This window comes from Trematomus bernacchii, unplaced genomic scaffold (assembly GCF_902827165.1).
Source record: "Trematomus bernacchii unplaced genomic scaffold, fTreBer1.1, whole genome shotgun sequence".
Classification (NCBI taxonomy): Eukaryota; Metazoa; Chordata; class Actinopteri; order Perciformes; family Nototheniidae; genus Trematomus; species Trematomus bernacchii.
In genome coordinates this window covers 858440-870622 of record NW_022987705.1, presented here as the reverse complement: position 1 = coordinate 870622, position 12183 = coordinate 858440, and the positions used below count along the sequence as shown (strand labels likewise).

Below are 12183 nucleotides of genomic sequence, written 5' to 3'. Positions count from 1 at the left end.
TGTCCCCGGTGTTCCAGGGAACTCACCAAGTGTCAGAAAACACAACCCTCTCTATTTTCCTCCATACCCAAATCTCTAAAAAAGGGGCTGGAACGGATCTGATAAAAACTGATCCAGATTTGAACACTGTCCTGACGTCAGGACAGTGGCGCTACGGCTATTGGGCCAACTCCACCAATCAGGAGCAGACAGCCACGGCCATTGCCGTTCGAAAGCGCTGGAGACGCTGTAGTACATATGCCAGGCCTGTAGATGGTGCTGTTCTCACAGAATCAGCCCTTGCAAAAACAGAGCTAAAAAAGTGCAAATTGAGCGAAATGAGGCATGGCTAAAATGCATGATCTGTTTGGTATTTTGAAAAAGAAAAAAGTATAAATATGCCTTATATAGGTATGGTCCTACACTATATTATTCAAATATAGCATGATAGGTCCACTTCAAAGGGGACCTATCATGCAAAATGCACTTTTTGATGTATTTTATACATAAAGATGTGTCCCCGGTGTGTCAGGGAACTCACGCAGCGTCAGAAAATAAAACCCTCTCTTTTCCTCCGTACCCAAATCTCTAAAAACGAGGCTACAACGGAGCTGATCCAGATTTGCGTCCGATATGATGTAATATCTGAAATGTGGACCCACGGCACTATCAGAAACGTTGCTATCAGAAACAATGCCCGACTGTTTTGGACGTAATATGGTTGGTGTTTACATTAGCATTGTTAACACTCAGAGCTAACCTGTACTGGAGAGCATGTGTGTGAAGAAGCAGGAAATAAAAAGGAACTCACCTTGTGGTATAACCGGCAAGAGAGAAAGCCTTTGAGCTCCATACTGTTTCAGAAACAATCCTTGATAATCCATGATATGGCGTTTCATCACCGCAGTATTTAGTTTAGACAGTAGCTGCCGGGTCCCGCATGAGCTCAGCCCCCTCCTTTTTAATTTTGTATCAATTGTTTTTTTAAAGCTTTATACCCCAAATCAGCACTTTTGAAACAGGAAGTGAAATAGAGGGATATGAGGCATGGCTAGAATGGGTGATCTGTTTGGTATTTTGAGCAAAACACTTCATAGACATGTTTTTTATATATTTTTATATATCTGAGACCTATGCTATTGCCTAAAAATAGCATGATAGGTCCCCTTTAACTTAAGGATCTGAATACTTCTTCCACGCATACCTTGTAATATAAATCAATAACATTTTAGTAGTAGTATCAAAGTATTTCTGCACCGTAGTATTACTACCTCTAAGACAGTAAAGTAGTGCCTCTTCCCCCTGTAGTGATGACGGAAAAAACCACACGGCTCAGATGTTAAAGAAAATATTGTTTAATTAAAAATCTTAATGGCTTAGGCATGAAAACATGGCAACACAACGAATGCTGAGGATATTAAAAAGACAATAAATAAAATCATATTTACAACAACAAAGCATGAAGACGACTTTTAGTAGGCAAGTTGAGAAGGCGAGTGACCGTTATTAATATATCACAAATACATCATTAAAGACCAGCTGAGACATCAGTGAGGGAGTGTGTGTGTGTGTTGGGGGCATACAGTACTTATTGTATTTTCAATAGCAAGGAGACGGCCGTGAATGGATTCAGATTTTAATTTTCAATTTATTTATCAAATTAAAATCTGCAGTCTTAAAGATATCTAAACTAAGGGCGGGCGATACGGCAATATTTGTCAATCATACTCATATTTTTTATTGTTAAAAGATGATAATGTACTATCACATGAATAAAATTAAGACATATGTTTTGATTTATAAAAGGTAAATGCATTATTATTATTATAGCCAATTTCTATTTAATATTCCTTGTTAGTGACAATAACAAGTGATGTAAACAATGCAAATATTACAGCACTTAATTTAGTATTTTAATTTATTCATAACATCCTATAAATGCAAGGATTAGTTTTCTAAATATTTAATTATTTGCCACATTATCTTCATATCCCCCCACCCTTAGGAGGTATCATCGTTTAATCCTGCAGTACGTTTGCATATAGCATTCACTGTATAAACATATGACAGTGTTTATGAGAATGAGTAGATAGTACCTCATAATTAGAAGATAATTCAATCATAAAAGCATTTTTTTATTTTACTTTAAAGCATTTGTAATCGCGCATTAGTTGTCCACTAGGGGGCGATAACATGCATTTTTTTTGTTTACGTCACAATGCCCGTAACTATTACATTTGTCTGTCTGTAGGGACTGGGTTTGATGCAGTTATACTTTCGCTGTGTGCTGCACTCTGTGTACAACATAAAGAGGGTTTGATATTTATTTTGACTTTTTAAAATAAATCTAGTTTTAATGTGGCTCTTATATATATATATATATATATATATATATATATTTCCTCTGATGCTTTGCCTGCAAACTCCAGCTCCTTCAAAGTGTATATCTGCAGGAATAAAGTAAAAAGGGAGAAACAGAAAGTGTGTATATTTAATTTAAGCAGTAAATGTGTCGTGTTTTGGTTTGTCGACAGAAGGCACATTTACACGTTACTGCAGAAATCCAAAGTGACGATTTTAAGGGGATTTTGGGAAAGAAAAAGGGAGGAAATTGCACTCAATGTTAGACGGGACACTTCCTGTTTTTAAACGCGAAAATGGAAATGAGACGCTCGTTATTGGTCCACTGAAAAAACTGAAAACCTGAGAAAAATACACAAAATATTCAGTTTGACTTCTGTGTGAAGTACATCTACTCAAGTTGAGTTTTTAAGTAGGCTACACATTTGACATACTTGTACTTGTGTATTTTCTTTACTCCCACTTCAATTACATTAAACTGGCCAACAGTTCTTAAACAATCGAGGGATGATTAAAATGGCATCTTTTAAAAATCATTGAATTTTCCATCCATTAAAAAATAAATGTATTTTGGATGTTTTTTTTAATTTCTTTTTATGATTTTTCACAATTGGGTACGTTACCTACATTTTGAGTATACTAACCTTTACTTCAGTAAGATTTTCAATGCAAGACTTTTATTTATATCATATTTAATAAACTCTCAAAATCGGCAGGAGAGCTATAATTAACATTAACCATTAGCCATAGCCATTAGCTGCTAGCCGTTAGCAGCGTGAACAAACTTGAATTAATTAAGTTGTTTTAAAAGGAGATGTTTTCAGTTTAATAAATATCTATCAAAGGGAACCTGTGTTACTTTAATAAAGGAGTGTATAATGAAGAACATTACATTAAAAGCTAATGTCTTTTTAGCATTGTATTGTTAGCCGTTAGCTGTTGTCAGCCGGAAGCTAAATGATGGAGCTAACAGCTAACAAACTTGAATTAATAAAGTTGTTTTGAAGGAGATGTTTCCACAGAAATATTTAATAGATATCAGAGAGGGGACCTGTTTAACTTCCTAACAATGAGTGTAGAATGAAGTACATGTAATGTAATGTTTTGTTTTTTAGCTTAGCTGCTAACAGCTTGAACACAAGTTATTTTTAAGATGTATTCACAGTCATATAAAATGGATATTGGAGAAGGAACCTGTTTACATTCCTAACAAAAAAGTATGTCAACTGTAAGAAAGGAGTGTATAATGCAGTTTTATTGGATATATTTTATATTTTTGGTGTTTTCAGCCGTTAACTCCCAATGGCTAAATAACAAAGCTAACAAACTGTTTTACCGTGGCGTCGAGAGGATTGTGGAATTTCCTTTGTATCAGCGAGTAACAAGAAGCAGGGAAATCTAATCTTAGGAATGTTTTTGTCATTAGCTCGTGCTCGTTCATTATATCACGTGTCCTTTAGCATATGTTCCTCTCTTTACATTCAAACCTAGCTGTGAAGCAGTACCTGAGTCCACATGAAGACCTTCTGCTTTTATACTTTAATGTAAATCCCTTCAACCTGATTCCTCAGCTGGGTACAAATGTGACGCGGAGCTAAAAAATCACATGAAGACGTGAGAGGAGATCCAGCAGCACATGTCAAAGTCCTTTTTCTGCTTATTAGTAGAAACCAGAAGCTTTAAATGACGAGTTAAATGAGGAAATGAACTTCCAGCCATTGTTAGTACTACACACAGCACAACAAGTTACTTAAACATCTGTTATTTCATTAGAGATCCATCATCGAGAGGAAATATGGAGACATGAAGCCCTGCGATTCTGCACATTCATCAGCATACAAACACCACTTGTTTTCTCGCCGCCGCTACATTATTCGTACGCCACAAATTTTGCTAAGAAGCGTGTTTTTTTTTTTTTAAAAAGCACCAAACTGAACGGCAGTGGGATTCAGAAACGAATTTCCCTCGAGAGGAAACACGAACGGGGTCGAAAATCGGCTTAAGAACGGTAAAGGCTTCAGGCGTGCTGCGTTCAGGTCATATCGAGTGTACGGTGGCCCTGAACGTCAAAACGAAAACACAGTTCAAATGTTGGTTGTGTTTTTTGAAATGTTTTAGCTATTTGTCAAATGGTTTTGTTAATTGTTGTCAGGGTTTTCTTTAACTGCAAAGGCTTCACGTGTGCTGTGTTCAGGTCATATCCGACCGTACGGTGGCCCTGAAGGTCAAAACACAGTTTAAATGTCGGTTGTGTTTCTTGACATGTTTTAGTGATTTGTCCAATGGTTTTGTTAATTGTTGTCTGGGTTTTCTTTATCGGTGAAGGCCTCAGGTGTGCTGCGTTCAGGTCATATCCGACCGTACGGTGGCCCTGAAGGTCAAAACAAGACATTTTCCCAAAAACCTGACATTATTTTTGTGTTTGGGGAAATGTTTTTGTAAACTGTTGTGAGGTTTACTTAAATCTTTTTCCTTTATGTTACATTTTGTTGTGTTTTGACCTTCCGGGCCACCATAGGCTTCTCTGTCAACGTTTTTTGCCAACCTACAAACGGTAGCTTAAACACAAAACCCCTCAATTTTCAAGTTGCGACAATGAGATAACGATGAAGCTTCAAGGCCGAACACTTGGCATCGGTTCAACAAACTAATATATTTTCACAATAAAACTCAGATGATATCTCTCCTGTGCATTTCCTCTGATATTACCTGAACGCAGCGTTTCTGCTCAGCCTTTTTTGGCCTTGAGTGGCCCTGCAGGAAAAGTGCTCGGTAAATGCTTTTTCCGTGATAATGGCACAGAGTGGAGAGACACAGCAGGTGAGGAAGAGGAAGAGGAAGAGGAGTGACTATGTGGCGATGTGAGCAGACGATGGGATGGAAACAAACTCCCGCAGGATGTTTTTGGCCGTCTCCAGGTTGTTTTGCGCGATCATCAGCGCTTTATGGATGTCCTGTAAGGAGTATCCCTGCGACACGAGGCACTCGATCTCTCCGTTCAGGGACTGGTTCCCCGGGTGAGTGGTGGGAGGAGGGAGAGGGAGAGGAAGAGGGAGGGGAAGAGGGAGAGGAAGAGGAAGAGGGAGAGGGAGAGGGAGAGGGAGAGGAATAGGAAGAGGGGGAGTAGGGGAGGAAGAGGAGGAGGAAGAGGTTGAAGGGAGTTCTGGTAACGGAGCGGGTAATTCACGGTTTGCGGGACGAGGTCTTCGGTCAGAGTTTGCTCGTCGAGGGAGAGGTTTGGGGGGGCGTTCAGGCTCCACTGCTGCTGAAAACATACCTGGAAAACAAAGATACAAGTCAGAAAATATTGTGTTGCATTCAAGTACCTGATAGTATGCTGTCAGGGTTGTAAATCCCCTGGAAACAGATGTGTACTTTGTGGTGTTTATAAATAAAATGTGATGGATTTATTGATTTACTCAGGTAGAGAAAAAGGGGAATTTTCTCTTAGACTTCTACACAATCAAACTGTTTAGAGAATGCATGTTTAGTTTATAGTATAGTATATAGTAGTAGTAGAGTAAAAAGTACAATACGTCTCTTTGAGATACAGTAGACTAATAGTATAAAGTAGCACGACAGGTCACTCAAATCTTAATGCAGCAGCTCAGAGTTGAAAATAGTTAAACTTTTCAGAAAAGCGGCCGTGACGTGGCTGTAGAAATTGGATGAAAAGCTTGTTTTTGGCCTTGTCTGTCGGACGGAAACTATCATAACAAAGACACAAAAAGCCATTTTGTTGGAGCAGATCGGCCGGTCGGACACCGGGTGTTTCTGCCGGTGAGTGAGAGACTGTTATCCTCCAACTACGGCTGTCAGACTGAGCGGAGATAAGCTGAATAAGTGCAGGGAGCACAAGCTTTTATTGATTTACTGAGGTAATAAATCAAGTGAGAAGTCGGGGAATTTTCTCCCAGACTTGGAGCAGATCCTTTGTTATCATGTGTACTCTGATATTGGAAGAGTACATTCACTATTTTCCCAACAGTTACGTACTGGCTTCGACGGCGCTGTCGATGCTGAGCGTGCTGAAGGAGGACGCTGATGGACCCCCGATGTCTGACAGCGTCCTGCGGGTGGGGGCGGGGGGGATGATAGGTCTCGGACAGTCGTACTCGTAGATCTCCTCCTCAGCCGAGTCCTCCTCCTTCTCCTGAGGAACCACCGCTGGAAGGGGAGGGGGCTCTGGAGAAGAAAAACACTTCAATCAATACACATGTATAAATTGAGTCAATATAATATACACGTTCACATCTGGTACAGGGTGGGGTTGGGTGAATATGTCGGCCATCAGTAACTTGTACAAAGCAGGTTGTTTTGAAGTTATATTTGTCACATCTCCTCTTGTAACTTGTACATTATGTGTGAATAATGTTGTTTTAATATTTTAATTCAACTTTTTACATTTGATTGTATTTCCTAAAGTGTATTTGAACACCTGAAAAAGTGCTTAGAAATTGTATGTTCTTATCATATTATTATTATTATTGTACGGTGTTGTTGTTTGTAAAGTGATTTTTGTCCATTTTTGCTTATTTGAAAAGTTCTGTAGATGCTGAGAATGCACCTGTAATTACTGTCATACAAAACTTCACATTCCCTCTTGTTTTCTCAACATTATGCCAAAAGAACCAAGTTAAAGTGACACCTGCTTGAGTCAATACACAATTTAAAGTAAATATAATATAGAACTTGTACAGTGTTGTTGTTTTCAAGTGATTTTTGTTGTTTTATTTAGCTTATTTGAAATGTTCTGTAGATGCTGATACCGCACCTGTAACACATTATCCCAAAAGAACGAAGTTAAAGTGACACCTGCTCGATGTGAGCATGTGTGATCAGGACATTTGAATAATTCCCCTAAATAATAAAAGAAATAGAGTATAGTTAGGATAATTACCGGGGTCCGAGGCCTCAGAGGAAGCAGCCTGGATGTTAAACATGGACTCGTAGACTTGAGGATCCTCAGAGTCGCTGTCGACCAACTCACTGAAACACACACAGGACACATCATGTAGAGACGTAATCATTAGACTTCTCAGGATTGTCAATGTACTACCCAGCTTCTTCTTTCCCTTGTACGCCATGTAAAGGTTTCAGGTACCTACTTACTGTATATTGTGTATGTCTTTGCTTTATTGTAACTAAAAGAAAAATTCTAAATAAATAAAAAAGAGACTAAGTAATAATTAATATTCTAATGACTGCTCTTAACATACATCTAGTCTTTAAAAAGGTATAAATATATTTATATATTTTGTTACTGTAAATTTGTATTTCAACATGTATATTTTCTAGGGCTGTCAAGTTAACGAACATTTTTTTTAATGCCACTAATTATTTTAATTTGTGATTAACGCATGTGTATTTGTCCTCGGCCCGCCCCGTAGTTTCAGAGCCCAAAGGCTTGACGTTGTTGTTGTTGTTGTTAGTTGGATGGTGGGAGATTCTAGCGAGAGATATGGATACAAAAAAAGGTGTTTTAAACAGCAAGCCAAGCACACAGCTGATGCTGACAGCCCCGCTCCTGCCGCTCGCTTGCGGCAGACCACGCTTGAAAGTTTGTCGGGGAGACGCCTGGACAACAACAGCGATAGCTAAATGGGTGGCTCCAGCTTAACATTGTGGAGGACGAGGGGCTGTGTGAGATAATTCGGATCACATCCAACGTGTCGACTGCACATCACAGCGCATTATTTTGACCCACAGTGGGAACTTCGGTCTCATGCTTTGACTGTTATGAAGACAGAGGAGCGGCATTTCACCGACAACTGTAAACAGGCTTGTCTGTTTGAGCAACTGGCTCAGTGCAGAGAAGTAGACAGGGTTGGGAGAGAGTGAGAGAGAGAGAGAGAGAGAGAGAGAGAGAGAGAGAGAGAGAGAGTGTAAGAGAGAGAGAGAGAGAGAGAGAGTGTGAGAGAGAGAGAGAGAGTGTAAGAGAGAGAGAGTGTAAGAGAGAGAGAGAGTGTAAGAGAGAGAGTGTAAGAGAGAGAGAGAGAGTGTAAGAGAGAGAGAGAGAGAGAGAGAGAGAGTGTAAGAGAGAGAGTGTGTAAGAGAGAGAGAGAGAGAGTGGTTCCAGCTTGTTGTGTTGAGAATATTCAGGAGAATATTTGTCATTGTTCCAATGATAATATCAAACATTTGCATAAAGCATATTTGTCCACTCATATGTTGATAAGAGTATTAAAAACTTGAAAAGTATTCCTCTAAGGTGATTTTAGAACGGATAAAAAATGTGCGATTAATCGCGATTAACTATTTTAATCGACTGACATATTTTCTACTTGTTTAATGCCATTTTATTTATATTTTTTGAGATGTTGACATTTTTGATTGTTTATTCCTAATCTTTTAATTTCTCTAATGTACAATGCCTTGTCTTTTCATGCTGCTGCAATGCAAATAAATGCATACATTTGGATCAATAAAGTACTTCTTATCTTATCTAAGTAAAGTTCTGTGGTTATAACTTTTCTTTAATTGGAAACCGCTCAACACAGGTCTGAATCTATTACCTTTTTATGAGAAAAGGACATTTTCAGCACTTCTTAAACAGTAAAAATGTATTGAATAAAAACATTTGCATGTAGTATAAAGGACAAACAAACCTGAGGGTCCAGAGCCCCCTGCTGGACAGATTCAATACTGTTCCTCATACATAACTGCTCAATTAAATCTCTTAAAAATGTACAAAACTAATAAGTTGTGAGTAAAACAGCTCAAATGTCAGCTCTGCTCTGAGGGAATTAAAATCTGGCATCTCTTCTCTTCTGAGTTTTTTATGCATCGTCCTTGTTAAATAAAGACTAATATAAGCTCGGGTCAGAAGAATTGTATTGCCATTTCTACATTGTAGCTTATGTGCATATGACAATAAAACCTTTTAAATTGAATAGAATATAATTAAATGTGCTAAATGTTATTTAAATTGTATGTTTCCTGCAGCAGTGAGGTTGGTCAAACACTGTTGTAGTTTCCTGTTGGTCAAGGGAAGTATTTCTACAGTAAGGCTTTTAATAACTATGTTTTTAACATTTCAGGACATATTTGATCACCCCCTTCCCTCCAGTTTACCTGACGTCGTTGTGGTTGTTGTTGTTGACGACGGGTGGGGGAGGCACCAGGGAGCCGGAGATGACCCAAGCGGCCCCGCAGACAGGCAGCGAGGTGGGGCTCATGTACTCATTCTCCTCCTCGTCAGACGGAGGCCTCTCAGCGCTCGCCATCGCAGACAGAGACCTGTTTTCATACAGGAAACACAAAGCATGATGGGATTTGTAGTTGTTGGACAGGTCTAGTTCCTGATAAGACATTAAAGGTCTCCTATCATGCTAAATGCACTTTCTGATGTCTTCTCTACATCACCATGTGTCCCCGTGTGTCAGGAGACTCACAAAGTGTCAGGAAATAAAACCCTCTCTCTTTTCCTCCGTACCCAAATTTCTAAAAACGGGGGAACAACGGGGATGATCCAGATTTGCTGAGTCATGACCACATTACTAAAATGTGGGCGGGCTTTACACCCACGGGCCAATCAGAAACGTTGCCGTCAGAAACAATGCGGGACGTTTTGTACGTAATTCAGTGGCGAAGTCCCTCCCCTTCCGGTGGACCTCCATGGGACCTTATTTCGGAAAAATTATGTATTGAAGTCAATGGAGAGAGAAAGATTATCTTTCGATCCCGTTTGAATTGTGCCACGAATTACACATATGATGTTTGTCAATTTAAAAGATAATTTTGCAAGTCAAAAAATAAAGATGTGTCGTAAAACTGTGAAGTAACACATTTGTTTGTGTGAAACGCTCAATGAACTACATCTCTGGTCAACAACACACGTCACCAAGATGGCCGTCACTACTGTCTTGTCAACACAAGAGACTACCCTCACTATCACTACAATGAAACACGTCCTGAAGAATGTGATGCAAAGCTGCCTGCCTGCCTTCCTTTGATTCTCTCTGAACTGCCTGGTCGTTTTAATGTTTAATGTCAACCATTTGTGCAGATAGCATGAAGTAGAGAAGATCGCCGATGCTAACATTAGCGTTAGCATTTCCCCCCGGGCTTAAATTGTGTATTATAGAATGATCACACCGGTGACAGTACTATTCAAAGGGTTCACGAAATATGACTACTACTCTTACTGTTTAACATTTTGGGTTACTTAATGTTACTTCATGTTAAGGCTAATAAAAATGACAAGGCTGTAATGCTAACTAACGTGCTAGCTACTAGCTAGGTAGCTAACTTGATCAAGCCACTCCTGGTCGTTTCATCAGACGGGAAGCAAAAGAACGAGCAAGACCCATTGCTGGTATAATAACAACCTGGTACTAAGCACACAGGCATCTTGTTAAAGTTATCTTATCTTAGCCAGCGCCATATAGATAGATTATATCTATATTGCGCTGATCTTAGGTATCTGAATGGTGGAGGAAAACAATTGTGACATCACTTACGCGACTCTGGGATTTGTAGTCTTTCTAGTTGCGTATTTTTCATAGTCTTATATTTCAACAGTTTTACGACAAACTGTGACTTTTTTGACATGGAAATCATTTTTTAAGATTGACAAACATCATATGTGTAATTCATGGCACAATTCAAACGGGATCGAAAGATAAGTTTTCTCTCCCCATTGACTTCAATGCATAATTTTTCCGAAATAAGGTCCCATTACCCGGAAGTAGGTGGGCGTGACTTCGCCACTCTATATGGTCTTTGTTTACATTAGCAAGCATCGCTAACACTCAGAGCTAACCTGTACTGGAGAGAGCATGTGTGAAGAAGCAGGAAATAAAAAGGGACTCACGAGAGAAAAAGCATTTGAGCTCCATACTGTTTCAGAAATAATCCTTGATGTGGTTTGGAACATAATATAACGTTTATTTTTCAAGATACAGACCCAGAATCAGCACTTTAGTAACAGGGCTGAAATAGAGGGATATGAGGCATGGCTAGAATGGGTGATCTGTTTGGTATTTTGAGCAAAACACTTCATAGACATGTTTTTTATACATTTCTATATATCTGAGACCTATGCTATATGCCTAAAAACAGTATAATAGGAGCTCTTTACCTCCCCCTCCTCTCTTACCTGGCGGCGAGGCAGTAAACGGCGTTGGTGGCGGCCTGAGGTTTGATGGCGTCTCCGTTGGGGGGGGAGGGGGAGACAGAGGAGGGGGGGGGCAGGACCTTGGTTGCCGGGCGGGGAACCATGTAGTTTGAGGCCCATGCTGATTGGTCGGGGGTCGAGGGGAGGGGCCTCCTCTGCAGCCGGCAGTCCTGACCAATCAGAGAGGGGGAGGGACGCTCAGGTGGGGGAGGGGGGGGCAGCTCTCTGAGGGCGGGGGGAAGGGGGAGGGGCTTATCTCTGTGTGTCGCTGAGATCTGGAAATATGAGAGGAGAGAGGAGCAGGAATAAATAAAGACTATTCATATAGTATAATACAAATAAATGTGTTAAATGACCACTTCCTGTCCCCTGGTGTGGAAGTCAATGGTTTTCTGAATGTGTTTTTGGTGGTTAGCCTAAAATAAGGTCTGTGGTGATGGATGAGAGATAGTTGCATTGTGCTAATAAGCTAATGTCTAGGAGTTTCTCTCTCTCACACACACACCTTGGCTGTTGCTCCCTGAGAGCTGCAGGGTCTCTGCAGGAGGTCGAGTCGGGGGGGCACCGGAGGCAGCTGAGACACTGGAGAGGGGGGGCGCTCCACCTGCAAACACACACACATTTAGAGGTGTTACATGGTTAAATGTCAACACTAAACTCCTGTCAAAGAAAGACAGCAGCTAGATGACCAGACGAGGTGATTGTTATTCCTGGATTATAATCAA

At 40.0% G+C, this 12183-nt stretch overlaps 1 protein-coding gene across 1 annotated transcript in view; it reads right to left on the bottom strand.

The window, feature by feature from the left end:
* Positions 1-1318: 1318 nt before the first annotated feature.
* LOC117490235 (E3 ubiquitin-protein ligase CBL-like) overlaps positions 1319-12183 on the bottom strand; it is a 28040-nt gene continuing 17175 nt past the window's right edge. Inside the window, exons 10-15 of the mRNA XM_034139876.1 lie at positions 11964-12062; positions 11441-11733; positions 9415-9579; positions 7241-7329; positions 6337-6525; positions 1319-5617 (exon numbers count right to left, since the gene is read on the bottom strand). Coding sequence (XP_033995767.1) covers positions 5190-5617; positions 6337-6525; positions 7241-7329; positions 9415-9579; positions 11441-11733; positions 11964-12062 — 1263 coding nt within the window. The 3' untranslated portion in view covers positions 1319-5189. The remainder of the gene's footprint in view (positions 5618-6336; positions 6526-7240; positions 7330-9414; positions 9580-11440; positions 11734-11963; positions 12063-12183) is intronic.